The following is a 19,993-nucleotide window of genomic DNA, read 5'->3' as shown; positions in this document are numbered from 1 at the left end:
TGTTTTTCATCGTCCGTCTTGCTGTGCATCCCCACATTGGGAACCACTCTTGAGCTTCTCACCTTGATGGTGATAGGGTGAGTCTCTTTTTGAAATAGGGAATGAAGAACTGCTTTTCCCACATCCGCATCTCGGCGTTGCTGCAGATCCAGTGCATAGGGTCATACAAATGTCTCTGCTGAGGACCATGTTGCAGCTTTACAGAGCTCCACTAATAGAACTCCTTTCCTTGCAGCTACTGATGAACCCATAGCTCTTGCTGAATGTGCTCTTACCCCAACTGGACAGGGGACCCCTCCTAATCTATAACAATGGCCAATAATAGTAACCAACCATCTAGATAATGTCTGAGAAGATGCTGGAGTTCCTCTCCGAGGACCCCAATAGCACACAAATAATGTTTTCGTCTTGCGAAACTGTCTTGTTCGACTAATGTAATACAATAAAGCCCTTTTAACATCTAACATATGCAATCTTCTCTCTGCCTCAGAAGATGGATTAGGGGAAAAAACTAGCAAATGAAATCTACTAACTACCTTCGGCAGGAATTCCCTTGGTGGATGAAGAACAATCTTACCCTCAAAAAATTGCAGATAAGGCTGATCCATTCTTAATGCTGCCAACTCACTCACCCTTCTAATGGAAGTCATCACCACTAAGAACAATGTCTTCCATGATAAAAAAGACAATGCACACTAATGTAATGGTTTAAATGGGGCATTCATTAAATATGCCAATACCAAAGACAAAGACCCTTGCTGAATAATACCAGGTATTGGTGGAAACCTATGTAACAAACCCTTTAAAAATGTTTGGTTATTTTATTAGCAAGAACAGTGGTACCTTCCACTTCCATATGGCAAGCAGAGATTGCTGTTAGGTGAATTCTAACATGACACCGCCAAACCACTCTGTGCTAGAAATAGTAAATACTCTAAAACTATTGATATCGGACAAGTAAATGGGCATAAATTCTTTTCCTTACACCACCTCTCAAAACGGTCCCATTTACTCTCATAAGATTGACGAGTTGAGGGCTTACGGTCCTCTCTTAATACTTGTAGCACTTCCTCCGAAAAACCCTCACTCACAGCTCTGTATACCATGCTGTCAAATGCAAGTCCTGCATCTTGTGGTAAAATCTGAACTCCTGAACTAGCAAGTCGGGAACCTGTGGGAGAGGAACGAAGATTCCATAGGACAGCCTTAGCAACTCTGTGAACCAGATCTGTCTTGGCCAAAATGGGGCCACTAGAATCATCCTGGATCGGTCTATCTTTATCTTTCCCAGGACCCTTGGAATCAGGGGAAAAGTTGGGAATACATACAGCAGTTCCCCTTTCCACCGGAACTGAAATGCACCCCCTATTGACTTCTGATCATGGCCTCCCCATGAACAAAAAATGTGTGCCTTTGTTGACTGGCCCGTAGCAAACAGGTCTACATTCCCCACTTTGCAAAAATTGGGTTGATATATTTTTCTTGCAGGGACCACTTGTAATTGACCAGAAAGTTGCGGCTCAGGGAGTTCACTTCCTGGTTGGCAACTCCTGCTATGTGGATTGCTCGAAGAATTGCTATGGCCCATAGATCTTGTGCCTTCCTGCACAGGCTCAAAGAGCCTATCCCTTCCTGCCTGTTCATGTAATACATAGCTGAAGAATTGTCCGTTTGCACCAGCACCCTCTTCTTTTGTAACATATCTGAGAAAGTTGTTAAAGCCAACTTAATTGTTCTTAACTCCAATAAATTGATATGATAGCCAGAATGTGACCATGGCCATGTATCCTGCACCTGAATACCCTTACAGTGTGCACCCCAGCCCACCCTTGAGGCATCCATTGTCAGCACTACCTCAGGTGACCATGGCCCAAATTCAACTCCTTCAAACAAATGTAAGTCTGACGTCCACCATTCTAATGATCTAATCACCATTCTAGGGATGTTAAAGCCCTGATGTGGGGAATGCACCCGTACATCAAACTGTCTTATAAACCAGTTTTGTAGCTCCCTCATGTGCAACCTAGCAAAGGGAACCTCAGCAGTTGTAGACGCCATCAAGCCAAGGGCTCATTGTATCATTTGAACAGACTGAAAACGTTTCCGTTGGAAGCACCTTACCATCATCTTTAAACTCAGAGCTCTATCTCTAGGCAAAAAAGCACTATTCTTTTGTGAATCTAGATATGCCCCAATAAACTGGGCTTGCTGTGATGGAATTAAATGTGATTTCTCATAGTTTATTATGAGTCCTAACCTAGTGCAAATGCTCAACACAAACTGTATTTGTTCTTGCAACCCTTCCTGTGATTCGACCACCAACAGCCAGTCATCCAAATACGGAAAAATGATGCAGCCCTTAGTTTTAAAATAAGCCATGACGACAGCTACGCATTTTGTAAAAACACGCAGAGCTGTTGCCAGACCAAAAGATAGCACAGAGTATTGGAAAACCTTCTGTCCCTGTCTAAACCTAAGGAATTTTCTGTGCTCTGGGTAAATTCCAATGTGAAAGTATGCATCCTTAAGATCTAAAATACCAAACCAGATTCCTCTGGAAAGGAGTTCTAAGACCAAAGGCAAAGTGACCTAACGGAATCTTTTAATACATAGATGCTCATTTAATGAGCTCAGATCCAAAATAGGTCTGCGATCTCCATCTTTCTTGTCAATTACAAAAAACTTAGAATAAAAACCTGTGTCCGAAAGGCCATCCTACATCTCCTGCACTGCTCCTTTGGTTATCAACTCATCTAGTTGTACTATCAACTCTGGGAACTGATTATCAAATGCAGTGTACCCCTGCAAAAGGGTTGGATGGGAGCAAAACTCTAACTTATAACCTGAACTGATCACGGACAGAACCCAGCAATCAGAACAAATTTCCTCCCAGGCATTAACAAAATTAAACAAACGATCCAGAAAACATTGCTCCCTCCCCCTTGCTCCTGCAGAAGTCAGAGTCTTGGCTGCTGCTGCTGTTGCTGCTGGTCCCTCTGCTGGAAGGGTCCTCTTGACCTAGGAGCATTACACTTCCTGTAGAAGGGAACCGATTGATTATTAAACTGGCGACCAGAATACTGGAAGGGTTGCTGGCCAAAAGGATGAGCAGATCTGTAAAATGGAGAAGAGAACTGCTGTTGTCGTGGTGTATAGCGATATCCCTGCTGATTTCCACCAGAGTAGACACTTAAAGATCTCGCTGCTTGCTTGCTTGCTTTTCTTAATCTCTGACAAGAATTCATCAGTATTCTGTGCAAGGAGAGATGTACGATGGAACGGTAAATCTTCCACCCATGTTCGAGTTTCCAAAGGGAGAGTGGTTGTACGCAACCATGAGTGACATCTCAGAACAATGCCTGAAGCCATTGACCATGCTGCAATTTCTGCTGAGTGCTTTCCAGCACTAATCTGTTGTTTCGATAGGCGAATAGCCTCTGAATGAATTACTCTAGCAAGTGATCTGGCCTCAAGAGGGAGCATCTCAATGTACTTCTGGATGCCCTCCCACAAAAACAATTGGTAGCCTCCCATAATTGTTTCATAATTGGCTACTCTAAAGTTTAAAGCAGCTGAGGCATATATCTTCCTTCCTATAAAATCTAAATGTCGACCTTCTCTATCTGATGGAGAATTATGCTGACCTGGCTTGCAGTGCATCTGCATGCCCTCAATAATGACAGATGAAGCCACAGGATGTTGCACCAGATACTCTGCATTATTAGGCTTTATCCCGTACAAATGCTCTAGTTTCCTTGGTGTTGCTTGCATTGACCCAGGAGTCTTCCATATCTGCAGTGCCAACTCATCTAAACCCTCCAATATAGGGAATGCTATTGTGATTGGTGACTCTGCTGACAAACGTGCCAGGATTTTATCTTTAGGTCTTGTATCTGAAACTGCTACATTAATCTCTAAGGCACGCGCCATGCGCACCATCTGTTCATTATACAACTTAAAGTCCTCATTAACTGGAGAAGCAAATACATCTCCCAGGCTCTCATCAGGTGATGGATTCAAATTGACCTCTGATCTTGAGACAGAAGACTCACGATCATAATCTCGGTTCCAGTCCTTGGGTACTGGGTAGTTACCCACTGCTGAGAGACTCTCAGTCTCATCTAATAGCCAGGGTTCCATGCTGCCCACTGATCCAACGCTATATAAGTCACCCACTTGAGCATTTCCAACACCATGGGGTCAAGATCTCTCCTGCACAATCGGGACCTCCACAGGGGCTGTCCCTACAGCAAATCCAGGATCATGATTTCATAAGGACCCAGGATCCAAAAAGTGTGGAGATGGGGTTCTTGGAATTGACTCCTTCAAAGCCTTATCGGCCAGAAGCAGATTCGACAGCCTTATGCTTGTGCTTAGTCTTTGACTTCTTTAATTTCTTTAGAGGCGGAGGTTCAGACTCTGCTCTAGCCGTCTCCTCCATCCGTGACTGTTCATGCCTGCCCCGATTCCCTGCTGACACAGAAGCTGCACGTTTGGGAGGTCTCAACTGTGTTGAAGATGGGACTAAGGGGACTGATCTCACAGAGGTAGAACTTGAGGTTCCCTCTATATCAGCACCTGAAGGCTCTTGCCCCTCCTGTTCCTGGAGTATAGATGAAAACGCTCTCTGCCACAGGGCTGCTTTGAGACGAGCTTCCCTGTCAGTTCGTGCCTTCGGTGTGGATGCCTGGCAGATGCTACATTTTGGGACATTATGTTCCTCCCCCAAACAGATCAGGCAGAAATCGTGATCATCAGAAGTGGGTATCTTAACACCACACCAAATGCATTTTTTAAATACTGGTTCAGAAGCCATTTCTGAGGAGAAATCTGGAAGAAACTGACAACTGAACTAACTCCAACAGTGGCAAAAAAGGAACTGGGGAAATGTGGCCGATCTGCCATTGCGGGGAGCCCATTAAACGGGGGATGGGGCAGACATAGTCTGTTTAACAGAGGACTACATGAGAGCTGGAAGAATTCTAGCCTTGTCAATCAACCTCCACGGCAGGCCTGCCTCACGGCAGTCCCAATGAGGACGCACAGCAAGACTGACGATGAACTGAGGATTCTGCTAGCTCTAGAACATTTTAGAAGTAACAAAGGTAAACAGAAGATTGGGGGGGTGAACAAAAATGGTACTCTTTCAAATATAATTTTTAAGAAACAAAAACTGAAGTGTAGTTTTATCTCTGATGCTTCCTCTACCTCTATAATTTCCCTTATGAAAATTCCTACTTGAGAAGACTGTGGAAGAGACTGTTCACTAGTACAGTGAGGCAGCCTGAGATGTACTGAATTTCAGTGTGAAAGGCCCAAGCTCATGAAGCTTACTGGATGACCTTGCACATTAATCTCTCAGTTTAATCAGCTCCACAAGTCAGAGTATTAGCATGCTCATACATATGCTGAATATTATAGTTTAATCAAGATGAGTAGCCGTGTTAGTCTTTCTGTAGCAACAGAAAAGAGCAAGAGTCCAGCAGCACCTTAAAGACCACAATATTTGTGACAGAATATGAGCTTTCATGAGTCACTGTTTGTTTCTTCAGAAGTCAGTGAAAAAGTTAGCAGTGATTCAAGAAAGCTCATAGCCAGGGCCGGTGCCAGGCTTGCTGGCACCCTAGGGTGGGATGGTGGGGACCACCCCCTCCCTCCTGGGCAATTTATATCAGCTGCTGCCCTTTCCCTGGCCAGGAAAGGTCCCGCTGATCAGCCTTTAAACTGCCCGGGAGGCTGGGGGCCTGCTTCTGAGCACTCTCCCAATCACATGGGAGCGCCAGTAGAAGCAGCTGGGTCAGCCCCCCTCCCTCCATTTAAAGAGCCCCCTGACAACCTGGTCAACAGGGTCATTAAATCAAGTGGGAAGGATAGTGGCTGCTCCTGCCATTCTTCCCATGTGATTTGAATCACCAGGGGGGGCAGCCTTCAAGCACCTCCACCGCGGCCTTTTCCATGTGATTTAAAGACCATGCCACCCAGCTGGCTGACAGGCTCTTTAAATGGCTTCTGCCATGTGACTGGGAGCGCGCCCAGGAGTAGGAAGGTGCCGGCCTTCCAGGTGATTTTAAGGCCCCGCCAATCAGGGGGACCTTTTCCAGGCACAGGAAGGGCAGCGGCTGCTTCTGGGCACCCTCTCACATTATTTAAATCACCTGTGAGGGATGGAATGGCCCCCACCTTCCCAGGGGAAGTCCAATTCAGCACCCTAACCCCCAGGGCCACACCCTAGGCATCCTGGCTGACAGGCTCTTTAAATGGCTTCTGCCATGTGACTGGGAGCGCGCCCAGGAGTAGGAAGGTGCCGGCCTTCCAGGTGATTTTAAGGCCCCGCCAATCAGGGGGACCTTTTCCAGGCACAGGAAGGGCAGCGGCTGCTTCTGGGCACCCTCTCACATTATTTAAATCACCTGTGAGGGATGGAATGGCCCCCACCTTCCCAGGGGAAGTCCAATTCAGCACCCTAACCCCCAGGGCCACACCCTAGGCATCCTAATTTTGTTAAGTCTTTAAGGTGCTACTAGACTCTTGCTGTTTTCTATTAATGTAGTTTAAATTTACATACTGTATTAATTTTTTGTCTTATATTTTCTACTGGATATGAGTGGAATGGGCTAAGGAGACTGAACATGTACTTGGAATGAAATGGACAGATTTATTTATTTATTTAGTAGGCTTATAGTCCACCCTTTCCCATAACGGGCTCAGGGCAGATCACAACATAATCTGAATAACCATAAAAACCTACAATTTAATTTTTTTTAAAATGCAATAAAATTAGCCAACCAAGCACAATAGAACAATAAAACAAAATAAGGTTCATCACAGGTGGGAAGGGCACATTTTACAGAATAAGCAATTTTTGGCCCAAAAAGAAATGATGGTGATAATAATAAATAACAATAGCACCATAGTGAAACATGATGTCACAACAAGGGAGGCCAACTGATGGAATAGTCGCTGGAATAGGACAGCTGCTGCCTAAACCAAAAGCCTGCCGCCTCAACCAAAAGATGAAGTCTGAAATCAAGAAGAAAGCTGCTTCAGAAAATCCACTGCACTGCCAAGACAGTTTTACACCAGTTCAACATCCCTGCAGATCAGTACGAATTCACAGGTGCATTTACATTATTATTTTATTACACGGATCTTTCTTTGTTCTCAAAGATTTCAGGTTTTCACGGCTGGTAACATCATTAGGGTTTGTAGAATCTTTCGGGCTCAAGTGCCATGTTCTACTGGAGAAAGTTTTTCTTCCAGACGTTTCGTTCTCGGCTGCGGAGAACATCCTCAGTGGTGTTGCAGCCGGAGCAGGCGCTCTGACCTTCTTGGCTGCTGTGCATTGAGTGAGGCCAGGGCTGCTGGAGAGCTGCTATTTCTAGGCTGGAGGGGGTGTGGTGAAAGGGCAATTGGTTTGTGGATGTGCCCATTGTTTGGTGGGGCTTCCTGGAAGGGTAGTGATAAGGAAACTAGCTGTTGAATGTGACCATTGTTCTGTGTTAATTGCTGGGAGGGTTGGAAGGGGTTCTCTCTACACTGATTTTACTGTTTACTTTACAATGCACTCACTTCTTTCACCTTTTCCTGTTTGAGTCTTCAATAATGCCATATTGATTTTTTTATGACCTTCCCATCTTATTCAAGATAACACAAACAAACATTGGATCCAACATTCTAGCTGTGTCCAACTAATGCTACATAGAAGAACTGTGCTATAATTTTTCAGGTCTTAAGTTTCAAAATAAAAGCTCCATTTATGATTTTTAAAACCCACCCTTTTCTCTACTCAGAAGATCTGCACTTGATGTCAGTCTGTTGACAGGCATTCTTTTGGCAATGAACTAACAATGGTAACCTGTGGTTTACTTACCAGAGCAATAAATATACATTAGTTATTCAGTATGTGGGGGTCAAGCAGATCCCAAAGTAAGTCACAGGGTAAAAAAGGGGGGTGTCCATTTTTCCCACTTCTCTTTGTCATTTTGACTCAACTTTTTCTGAAGTACAATTAAATAGGCATTACCTTTAAAATTGTAATATTCCAGGTAAAATTCTCCACAGCTTTCTGTAGTTTTCTCTCCTTTAAACCTTCCTTTGCACCTATATTTTGCAAGTTTTCATGGAACTCCATTGCTGGGGGAGAAAGGAAAACATTATTCAAATATTTGTTATATATATATATATATATATAAAACCAACCAGGAGATTTCCTAGAAAAACAATATCTTACATCATCAGCTGTCCTTCAACAACTAAACTGTCAAATCAGAAGCAAAAAAAATACAGAAAAAAAGTAACATGCATAAATGCTGCTTACTCCCTGCCTATGCATAACCACTGACTTGTGAGCATGGCATCAATGCACATAGCAAATGTATACACATACATATAATTTCTGTAATCAAGAATCCTTTTTCAGACATTCCCAATCATGTAGACAATGCACATATCCTTTCTTAGCTGAAGATCTCTGGACCTAACCCATAATTTTAAAATGCATCGATTTTCAGTCATGTTTTCTGTTTAAAAACCACAAGCCCAAACCCTAATTTATGCATGTTTAGTGGTAGGCCACAGTCAACAACCCTTATTGCTTAAAATTCCCAGTAACACTATACCAGCACTCTTAAGTGCAGCCAGGAACATTATACCAGCAGTAACACTGACCATGCATTCAGAGGAAATGGAAGGAAAAGAAATTTCACCAAGATCATGTCCCACAAGCAGAGGATAGGTACCATTATTCACAATTTGAACACACCAGCATGCACTCTGCATTCTGTAGAGGGCTTTGAGTGCTGGAAAGTACCAAGGAATCATGTGTTCTATTTCAGGTAAGGACAGCTTCTACAATGGATTGGTGTCAGTGGATTAACTGCTACTATAATATAGACAATGTAACTATAAAAGAAGATCAGAAGAGAAATCTATTATCTGTTAGACATCTGCTGATTAATTATAATACAGTCAAACCACTGAATAGCTAATAAACTGCAGAGATTATATATGTGTGTGTGTTTATTTTTGTGAATGCCATTTCCTTTAACATTTTGTAAAATTTCCATTACACCTTACCAAAACAGAGAAAGAGAGAGACAGCAGGATGTAACAGTTCTTGGGAACTAAGGTAATGACTCTGAAATGACTTTCCTCAAGCTGTAGAATCACAGCAATTAGCTATATTAGTGCATTTATATTGGTTTTATATCTGGTGATAGTTCAGACACATCTGCAATTTTATTCTGGTTCATGTGTGAAATGACTCCTCAGAGTCATAACAGAAAGTATTCTTTAAGCTAGGGTCTGTGTCCATAATGGAACTGGCATGTAAAACAGATCAACTTGTTGGAAGTAGAGGAAATGTTAAAATTAATATTTTAAAAGCCCACTGTGTGGATTAACATGAAATAACAAAGGAAATAATTATATAACTAGACACTTTCACACTGCATAAATTGCCCCAATTAGATGCTAAAGAAGCTATTTTTAGTGCTAATGGAGATGCAATGGTGAATAGGTATAAGCAATTATACCAGTTTCATCTAGTAGACTTAACGCTCAGCCATCCGTCTGTTCTTTGGTTAAAGAATAAAATTTACATGCCAAAAGTTGTCCCAGAAAGGTTTTATGATGAGCAAATCCAAGGGCACTTCGGGACATGTAATATATAGCCCACAAGTAACATATTACAGCCCATCAGAGAATGCATTGTGTCTCCTTTGACCCAACTGTAGTCATCAAGCAGCCATCCCACCACTTAGGGTGGCCCATCTGGCATCGACCAGAGCCCAGGCCTTTTCCCCAGTGGCTCCAGCTCTGTGAAATCGAATAAATGAAGAGTGAAGGAGGCTCTCCTTAGTGATCTTCAGGTGGTGCTGCAAAGCCCATCTGTTTGCCAGGTCTCCTGAGGGAGTCTGAATTGCAGGCATCTTTTAAGGGGGAGGAGAGATCTGTGGTGTATTTTATTTATGTTTTTAAACTGAAAATTGTTTTATTATTGTAAGCTGCCTTGAACCATGACAAAAGGTGGGATATACATGTTTTAATAACTAAATAAAATTTCCATTTCATTATGCATCACCAAATTATGGAGAGGTTTTGTGAACTGGGTCTCAGTTTATCCCTAATTTTCTTCCATGAGGGTTTCTGAGGCATGGAGAGCATTACAATCCTCCCTTGAATCCCACTGAAAAAGGCAGACTATAAATCATGTAAATTATAAACATTCTAAAGCATCTGCACAAGGTCTCTTAACATCAAGTCTTTGGTAATGGTTAATGCACATCTTTTGTAACTCATAAGCCCAAATCTAAATTAAACTAAACTAAGTCAGGAAATCCCAGGATAATAAATACAGTCACAAACATTATATGAATGTATTTAAGAAAGTAGTAAATGCTGAAATTACTACTTGGTTGAGTATTTCAGTCAAATTTGTGGAGAATTACAAAATCTGCCTTACTAGAAAACAGCATTTGTTCAATATCTGTGAAGAGAACTGCCCTGCTTACAGCCTCCAAGTACATTTCCCTCAGGACTCAGGTGTGAAATGGCTACTCAGAGTCATGACAGAAGGACCATTCTATATTGCAATTAGTTCACAATGTGATCTAGAAGTTCTACAAGAAGTTAAAAAATTCTGTAGTTTTTCATTTTACAAGTGACATCTTGATATAAGAACCATGCCATTGCTTCCCCAACCAACCACTCATTGTATTCCTTCAAGCAACTTTAAGCATTTCTGGATGAAGTGGATTGCTTGGATCTGTCAAGCATGGAAATTCTAATAACCAGACATTGTTGCAAAGTTCTAGTTTATTGATAATCCAGTGTTGCTCTTTCAATGGACTTATTGAAAGTGATACAGGACAATGAAAGGCATACAGTATTAAAAGATACTTCAAAGAAGCAAAGGGAGATAAGGGAGGAATGTCACACCAGTGTGTGAACTGCTACAGTTTATGCATTCAACTATCTATTGCGGTTACAATCTCCTGTCTTCCCAGGCCTTAGCTTGGGAACAGTTTTGGCGCCTTCCACCTTCAAAGCATTCCTACATTTGCTACATTGAACGAGACTGAGGGAAATGCACAGAAAGGAAACAGGGAGTGGGTGCATGTCCTAATACTCAATGACTTCTAATACATTCAGAAAAGCATTATAGAAAAATAACAAGATTAATACTCATATGCTTGACAGGATCTTTTCCAGTCTGGTTCCAGGCCTGGTTATGGGATTGAAACCGCCTTGGTCACTCTGCTGAATGGCCTGTGCCAGGAGATGGACATAGGAAGTACAACTCTGTTAATTTTCCTGGACCTTGCATCATCTTTCAATACCAACCATCATGGCATTCTTCTGGACCAGCTTTCTTCTGTGGCCAGGAGCACCTTTGACAAGCTTCTACTGCTTAGCCATCTGTGGCCTTTCCTGAGCAGAAAAGATCTGGACACTCTAGTACTTGGCCTAGTTACATTTAGACTAGATTACTGCAATGCACTCCATGTGTATGTGGGCCTGCCTTTCAAATATTTGAAATGTCAATTGGTACAGAATGCTTAAGCCAGGATGTTGACTGCAGCAGGTCATAGGGACCATATCACTGCAGTTTTTGCCATCTATATTGGCTCTCAATTTATTTCCAGGAACAATTCAAGCTGTTGGTGCTGACCTTTAAAACCCTGTGTGTCTTGGGGACAACACAGCTGAAAGATAGGATTGCCATTCCCTCAGATCTGTGAGGATCCCCCACTTTGGGGGGCTTCTCCCCACTATTAGACAGCAGGCAAGCAGGGAAAACCCCACCCCCAAACAGTGACATCCACACACAGAAGTGACATCAACATGCTGGGAACATTGCATGGAGATGCTCTAGTTTGAGGGCAAAACTCTATGGTTTGAGAGCAATTTTGCCATAGAGTTTTACCCTCAAAACAGTGTGTCCATGACATGATGGCATTACTTCCATGTGATGACATTGCTGTTTGTGGGTGGAGCCCCTCCCCCAATTCTACAGTTGTTTTCTGAGTTCCTGTTTTGGGTGCCTCTGGCTCCAGAGATTAGACCCATGGCAATCCAGGAGAGAACCTTCTTGGTCAAGGCAACAAAACTTTCTCTCCCAAGAATGTCTCAGCTGTTCCATTCTACTTCCACCTTCCAGTAGCACATGCTTTTTTGTTTCATCTAGCATTCCTTCAGTGATCCTTCCTTCCACTCCCATAGTTTAATTTGTAATCTTTAGGTTTTGTATGTATATTTTAGCTTGGTTTTTTTAATGACATACTTGTGTGTGGTTTAATGGTTTTTAAGACATGTTTTTATTATTTCTGCTTTAAATCTATTTTTAATCCTTGGTGACCCTGATGAGGATCAAACAGCAGGGTATAAATTTTATGAACAATAATGCCCTTTTGCTGATCTGTACACATCCATTTACCACATGGAAAAGAATTAATAAATGCCTATTTTCTCAATCAATATGTTCAAGCAAATACATGTCTCAGAAATAATATTACATTGTGCAGGGTACATGCTTTAGAATTAATTCACACCTACTGGATTTTGACAGAAATATTGAAGGCCTCTTTTCTGCCAACTGTATGAGGCTCCAATTAATGACAATTCTCTTTTTTTGTGGCACAGTGGCTTACATCTATTGGTTATAATTTCAAATAGGGAAGCACAAGAATGCAATCTCAGGGTTTTCAAGACAGAGGTTTTTTTCAACTCCAATACAGTGCATAGAAAGAACCTCAAAGGCAGATCATGGTAAGGAATGAATGATAACTTGCCTTAGGAACTATACTTTGGGGATTGCTATTTGTCTAAAGAACTTATGTAAGAAGAAAATAAGTACCAATCCTGTTTGATTTTTGCTCACAAGATTCCACGGCTTAGAGGGAGAACTGCCTGAAACAGATGTCACATAAGTGAGCTTTCAGAATACCACAGGGGCTCATCATGGTCTTCTTCACCAACCAATTTGGTGCCATACAACTTTCTCAACACCAATAATATATATCTGTCAGTAGCGGTTACCAGCACAGCACCATCAGCCCACACTGTTGCATCAGGAGCCTGGGCTTATTCCATAATTTCTACATGGCACCAGGAAACAAACCACTGCAGACCCTATGACATTTCTGAAATCCATCCTAAGCAGCTATCATTGCAATGGCTCACAGAAACAAGTTCTTTATTACTTCTTTGTTTGTTTATATTTTGGTTCCAAACAACTGTGTAGTACTCAGAATTGCTATACCACCGTCATATAATATCCTTGCAACAATAAATGCAAATATGCACAACCTGATGTATGGACTACAATACATACATTTTAAGCATCAACAGGGACATAAAGTGTTCACTGGAATCTCAATCCCTGCCTTTCTCTCAGCTTCCTGAGACTCCTACTCTGACTTTCATTGCCAATATATCATTAGCCCAAGGTCACTTTCACTGAGGTGGTAAACACAGTGCAGACCAATGGTGGGGACTCATATGATAAGTAAAACTTTCACAAAGAAAACCAGTATGTTAGGGAGATGGTCATATCTCCCTTGTAAGGGGGAAAAACCCTATACTACTTTGGCATCAAAGTGACCTGATATTAGAGCAAAAAGTAATGGAAACCTGATAGCTCTCTCTGTCATAGCATTAGCTACTAAGAAAAAACTCAGGGCTCAAGAATAAATTTCTTCAGCAATGCTAGAGAAAGAAGAGTAAAATTTGGAATCTGTGTCAAAAATACCCATAATTGAAAACATAAAAACCCCACAGAAACTAATGTGTTTGACTAAACATTAGGAAGAACTTCCAGACAGAGCAATTCCTCAGTGGAACAGGCTACCTCGGGAGGTGGTGGGCTCTCCTTCTTTGGAGGTTTTTAAACAGAGGCTAGATGGTCATCTGACAGCAATGCTGATTCTATGAACTTAGGCAGATCATGAGAAGGAGGTCATGAGGGTTGACCAGTGCTTAGTTCTCTTACACGTTCAGGGAAATGTTGTTCACCACTTTGGGGTCTGGCAGCAATTTTTCTTCAGGCCAGTTTTGCCACGGATTCTGGAGAGGTGGCTTTTTTGGGGGGAGCATCTTCTAGGCTTGGAGCAGAGGTCACTTCAGGGTGTAGGGGGCAGGTATTTGTGAATTTCCTGCATTGTGCAGAGGGTTGAACTAGATGACCCTGGAGGTCCCTTTCAACTCTATGATTCCATGATTCTACTATAGTACAAACACCAGAGGAACACTACTTATTAATGCAAATTATAAGATATCTGTTCTATAATACACAGAGTAACATTATTTATAAATGTTTGCAAATGTGTTGCTTTTCTGAGTATTATGCTATGGCACACTACTTGGAACCCATAAAGCAGTCAAACCTTTCTCTCTCATCCACTACACCAATTTAATTAGAGTGCCAACTTTGCCATTTCACCACCTCACCTTTAATACTCCTAAATACGATATGGAACTTACTTGAGTTAGCAGCTTGCCACATGGACTACTAGAGAGTGGTGGACACTTGCCTAAAAATGCTCTGTGATAGAAATGACCCAAACCACTCAATATATTACAGCTGCCATTTGGAATTGCTCCACAAATGTACACATAGAGGCTACAACATTCATGCACTTTCCCTAAAGCTCCACAAATGGAAAGCAACCTCTAATTTTGTCCAAATCAGACTTTATTTATTTGGAGTGACAAATGGCTCCTCTAATACTTTTAACAGAGCACGTTTCCTAGGGGTGAGGTAGGGCAGAGCTCAGGATCCCACTGGGCTTTTGTTCAAGCAGAAGTTCTACCTCAAAAACTTGTTATGCTGTACTGTCAAAAACAGTAAAATCACAGATACCATATGAACCTTTTTAACATCTTGCTATTTTGGGATGAAAGCAATGAATTCACACTAATACTCAGGGCTTTTTTTGTAGAAAAAGCTCAGCAGGAATCATTTGTATATTAAGCCACACCCACTGACATCACCATTTTTTCACATAGGATTTTTTAAATAAAAGGCCCAACAGGAATTCATTTGCATATTAGACCACACCCCCTGGTGCCAAGTCAGTCAGAACTGCATTCCTGTGCGTTCCCACTCAAAAAAAGCCCTGCTAATACTTCTACTAATTCAGGAACTAAATATTCATCAGTTCACCTCCATGACTAAATGCATTCCTTCAGAGTCCATCTATCAAATCTGCCTGATCCCCTGAAATGTCAGTATTCCTTCAAGGCAAGTATTACTTTCTGCTGCATAATAGGGAAGCTGGAAGAGAAATCAACATTAAGAACCCTTGGCTCACAACCAGTAACATCAAATGCCTTGTTTCCAAATGGTGAGATCTGACCATGACATAAATCCATACTGAACAGAAAATAAAGTGTGTTGGCATGATTTTTCTGTTTCATAGTCAAATATAAAACAGGAATAATTGAGAGAGATTGGCTATATACATTGCATTATAAATGTTATATATAATTTAAAATGCTATTAAACTTTCATTGTCAAGCAGAAGCTATTCATTTAATTCTTGTCCCAGTTAACACTCTTAGGCACTGGCAGGCTGTGGCAGCTTTGGTTCTTATCCCAGTTAAACTAATTTGTGACCTTTGGCAAGTCACTTAAATTCTAAATGATTCATAAAGCTTATAAAGTTTAAAACTACTGTGAGTAGGAATGGAAAATTAATAGACAAATCCACACAAGACTCATCAATGTTTTCTGTGATATTCCCTATAATAAATGAACAATAGGAGAACACAAAACTAAAAACCATACAAAAACTTGAAACTGAACATTTATACAATTTTGGGCAGTGATTCCCAATTCAAGTTTTGTGACAGCCAAGTAGATCACTGGTCATCTTAAGATGTGGCACAAAGTTTTCAAAAAAATTCTCAATACAAAATTAATTTTAGTTTTAAAATAAAACAAATCACATGCAGGGCAATTTTCAAAATTGTAAATGTATGGACTTTGATCCCAATGGCCTTTTTAGTGCGTAAGTGGCCCTAAGTCCTCAGAAGCTAAGTCCCCAGGCTGCAGGAGTAACAAAAGGCCAGAAAGTCATCTTCCAAGCACTGAAATTTACTAAACTGGGCATATGTAATTTCAACTACAAAACTACATGAACACTCTTTCTACTTAAATTAAATGCTGTTTAACTGTTTTACTTTGTTTTATATTAATTAATTACAATCAATAATATAATTTTGACTAATTTTATTCATTTATACTAATTAATTATATTGATTTCAAATTTATTTATTTAGAAAGAAGAAATATAGCAACATTAAGAAATGATAGGGTGTCACAAAACCAAAAAGGTTGAGAATCACTGGTTAATTGTAATAGTATACACATTTTGAAAATAAGACTGTCCCTTACCTGCTTTTTGGCACTGCACTATTTTTTCATATACATTTTCTGCATTTTCTATCAGAGTCTTGATAGTATTAATCATCTGTGCAAAACAGAATGAAGTTGTTCAAATATTTTGTTGAACATATGAATCTTTTTATTGGTGCACCTTTCCCAGTGTCATCTATGTCAACACACAGTGGACCTTCAGGATTTCAGGCAGAGATCTATTCAAACCTAGCTTTGTTACCTGAGATTCTTTAACTGGAGGCAAAGTTTGCATGCAAATATATGTTCTCCGCTACTGGAGTCTGGCCCTTCTTAAAGTATCTCTTTCAACTATTTATATTACTGCTGCAGTGTTGATGACAAAATTACATACAATGAATACTTACTGTTCTAGAACCCGCTCTCTATAAAAAGGTATTTTTAAAGTATTTATTGTATGTCATCTGCACCTAAAAGAACCAAGGAACTTATGGTGCCTAAAAAATTAACAGTGTAATTGCAACATGCATTGGTGACTTCAAAAGCCCACTTTGTAAGATACATTAATCAATATGCTCAATGGACAGAAGCATCACATGAATTATTTTATTCAGGAGTGGAATTCTAACAGGAGCTCCTGCTAGAATTCAACCCTATATATACTTGTGCCCACTAAATGAAACAATTCATACATCTGAAAATGTAGGCTCTGGCTTCACAAAAGCTTACATCGCAATCAGTTTTTTAGTCTTAAAGATAACATATGATTCTCTGTTGTTTTGGCTTCAGGGCGTTTTTAAATCTGAAAAATCAATATATGTTCCCATCATGTAATTCTGAAGTTTGATTATTTGTGAATATAGAAACCTGAATAACAACCACATCTTTAAACATAAAGTATAGTTATATTACTGTTATTTATATTTTTATCTTTATCTGGTCTGACCAGTAAAGTACAAAGTATTGACTTCTCCAAGTAACCACTCTTTTGAAATCCAAGAAGCTAAACTGACATTGCAATCCTAAAGAGAGTTACCTCCTCCTAAGCCCATGGACATGAACTCTGAAGGGTGTAAATCTCATAGGATTGCACTGGAAACATGTGACTATGCTTTAGTCAAACTAATAAAAATAAAACAAGCTGCAAATGATTTCAATCAGATTTACACAGGTGTCCTTTCAACAAAATAAGTAGCTCGGTTTGGAATAATTTCTTAGAAGCGTGTAATACATTTTGATCCACCATTTCATAAAGCTGAACACAGATGTGCATTTTATTATTATATACATATTTTTAACAAGGCAGCCCAGTCTGGAACAAAATGCCTCCACATTTCTGAACATCCCTTGCCAGAGCGTTTTTCAATGGAAGTCAAATTGGCTACATCAGGGGTGTGTGGCCTAATATGGCTCAGCACCAAGCAAAGTTGCAACTGTTATCCATTTTTTCTTTCAGGTTCATTTCTTAAGGAATTTTAAGGAAGCTAGCAGTCAGGGCTTTTTCTGTAGCAGGATTGCACTGCTAGCAGGGCTTTTTTTTAGTAGGAACTCCTTGCATATTAGGCCACACATCCCTGATGTAGCCAATCCTCCTGGAGCTTACAATAGGCCCTGTACTAAGAGACCTGTAAGCTCTTGAAGGACTGGCTACATAAGAGGGGTATGGCTTAATATGCAGAAGAGTTCCTACTAAAAAAAAGCCCTGCTAGCAGTGCAATCCTAAGTAGAGGAACACCCTTCTGAGCCTAGTGACTTCAATGGACTTAGAAGGGTCCAGCTCCTATACCGACACTTATCTACTATTAGAGCACAAGCACAAGAGGTAATCATCCTTTGCAATTAGTTCTTTGAATGATGAAATCACATCCTCCCATGCCACAGATAAGCTCAAGATGATGGATGGCAAGAGGAAGTTTGACAATACATAGTTGAGTTTGCATCTACTGCACTAGCTGCATAGTGACTTGCCTACAATTGAGCTATGTGATAGGGATTTGCCCTCCTCCTAAGATGACCCAACCATGGTTCTTGTAACACACAGGTAACTTCTATACCTTATAGCAAGTTATCCTCCTTCCCATCCAACATGATAGCTCCATTTAAAAAATCTTATTTGTATTAACTAAAACATTTTTAGGTTGCCTTTCCTCACAATGTAGCATCCTGAAAGTGGCAAACAATCAAAATCACGGAAATAACCTTAAAAATACATACATACACGCATACAGCAATTAAAAAAAACACAAAACAGACAGAAAGGAGTGTGAGTGAGGGAATACCCAACAAAAGCAGGGGAAAGGCTTCACCCTATGTTAGAAGACAACAACAAAAGAACAGTCAAATATCCTATACATGTTGCACAATAAAAAGATAGATTTAAAAAAAAATTAATAATGCGCAGTAATTTTTAAAAAATTACAACATTTTAATGAAGGAAATAATTTATTTATTTTATTCAATTTTTAATCCACCCTTCCCATAGAACAGGCTCAAGGTGAGTTACATCATAAAAATATAATGTCAAATAAGTGGGCAGAAAACCCTAAATAAGCTAATTGTACTAAAACAAGTCCCATGTTTTTAACAATTTGGTCTTTTGCATTTTATGCTTTTAATTTTTCTAAGCTACACAGAGAATTTTTATAAGAACGGGGACATAAAGAATAATGTAAGAAGCATCCATATTCCGGTGCCCTGTTTTCACAAGCACATAACTGAATTTAAAAGCCAATTACTTAGTCCTGTGAGCACTGATAGATCCAGCCATGTTGGTCTGAAGCAACAGAACAAAGTTGGAGTCCAGCAGCACCTTTAAGACCAACGAAGTTAAGAAACCTTCTGTCGTGGATTGATCTTGAGATTAACATCATTCAATGCATTAAATAATTCACTTTTTGTTCTAAAAAACCCCCATAAAGTTTTATTCAGAATGTAAGCTTTCATATGCATGCACACTTCATCAGGCACGGAAATGGGCTACAATGAGCAGAGTTAAAGATAGCTGGTGGGCAGTGATTAAGCATGCTAAATGGTACCAAGTCAGAATCTATGCCAAAATACCATAATTGACAAGTTAATTATGCTTAATCACTGCCCACCAGCTATCTGTAACTCTGCTCACCATACCCCATTTCATTATCTGATGAAGTTTGCATGCACACAAAAGCTTACATTCGGAATAAAACTTTGTTGGTCTTAAAGGTGCTACAGAACTCCAACTTTGTTCTGTGAGCACTGAAAACACTGCATGCTGATGTTTCTGAATCTTTGGCTAAGAGAAGGATCACTGACCATTCTAATTATCTGTCATTATATCTGTCCTCTTAAGTCATCAGTCTCAGACTGTGTGCAGTTAAAGAATTAAGTAAGTAAGTAAGTAAGTAAAATTTTATTTATATCCCGCCCTCCCCCGCCAAGCAGGCTCAGGGCGGCTAACAACAGCAAAATAACAATACATTTAACAAAACATTAAATTAACCCCAAACCGATTAATACATTAGTTAAAACAGTTACTGAGTCCAAAAACATTAAGTTAAATCTGGCAGTACCGTTATTGATCGACGCTATGCCTGTCAATTTATGTAATGATGGCGGATCTCCAGATTGGACCATTTTGATGTTTCTTTGTGGGCTTGG

General features: G+C 40.3%; 1 protein-coding gene across 1 annotated transcript in view; it reads right to left on the bottom strand.

Moving 5' to 3' along the window:
• PLCL2 (phospholipase C like 2) overlaps positions 1–19,993 on the bottom strand; it is a 119,683-nt gene that overhangs the window by 6,117 nt on the left and 93,573 nt on the right. The window contains exons 5-6 of the mRNA XM_060248745.1: positions 16,397–16,472; positions 8,024–8,133 (exon numbers count right to left, since the gene is read on the bottom strand). Of these exons, the coding sequence (XP_060104728.1) occupies positions 8,024–8,133; positions 16,397–16,472 (186 nt within the window). The remainder of the gene's footprint in view (positions 1–8,023; positions 8,134–16,396; positions 16,473–19,993) is intronic.

The sequence above is a fragment of the Heteronotia binoei genome, chromosome 10 (genome assembly GCF_032191835.1).
Source record: "Heteronotia binoei isolate CCM8104 ecotype False Entrance Well chromosome 10, APGP_CSIRO_Hbin_v1, whole genome shotgun sequence".
Taxonomy (NCBI): domain Eukaryota; kingdom Metazoa; phylum Chordata; class Lepidosauria; order Squamata; family Gekkonidae; genus Heteronotia; species Heteronotia binoei.
The sequence above is the reverse complement of the archived record's forward strand: the minus strand, read 5'-3'. Positions and strand labels throughout refer to the sequence as shown.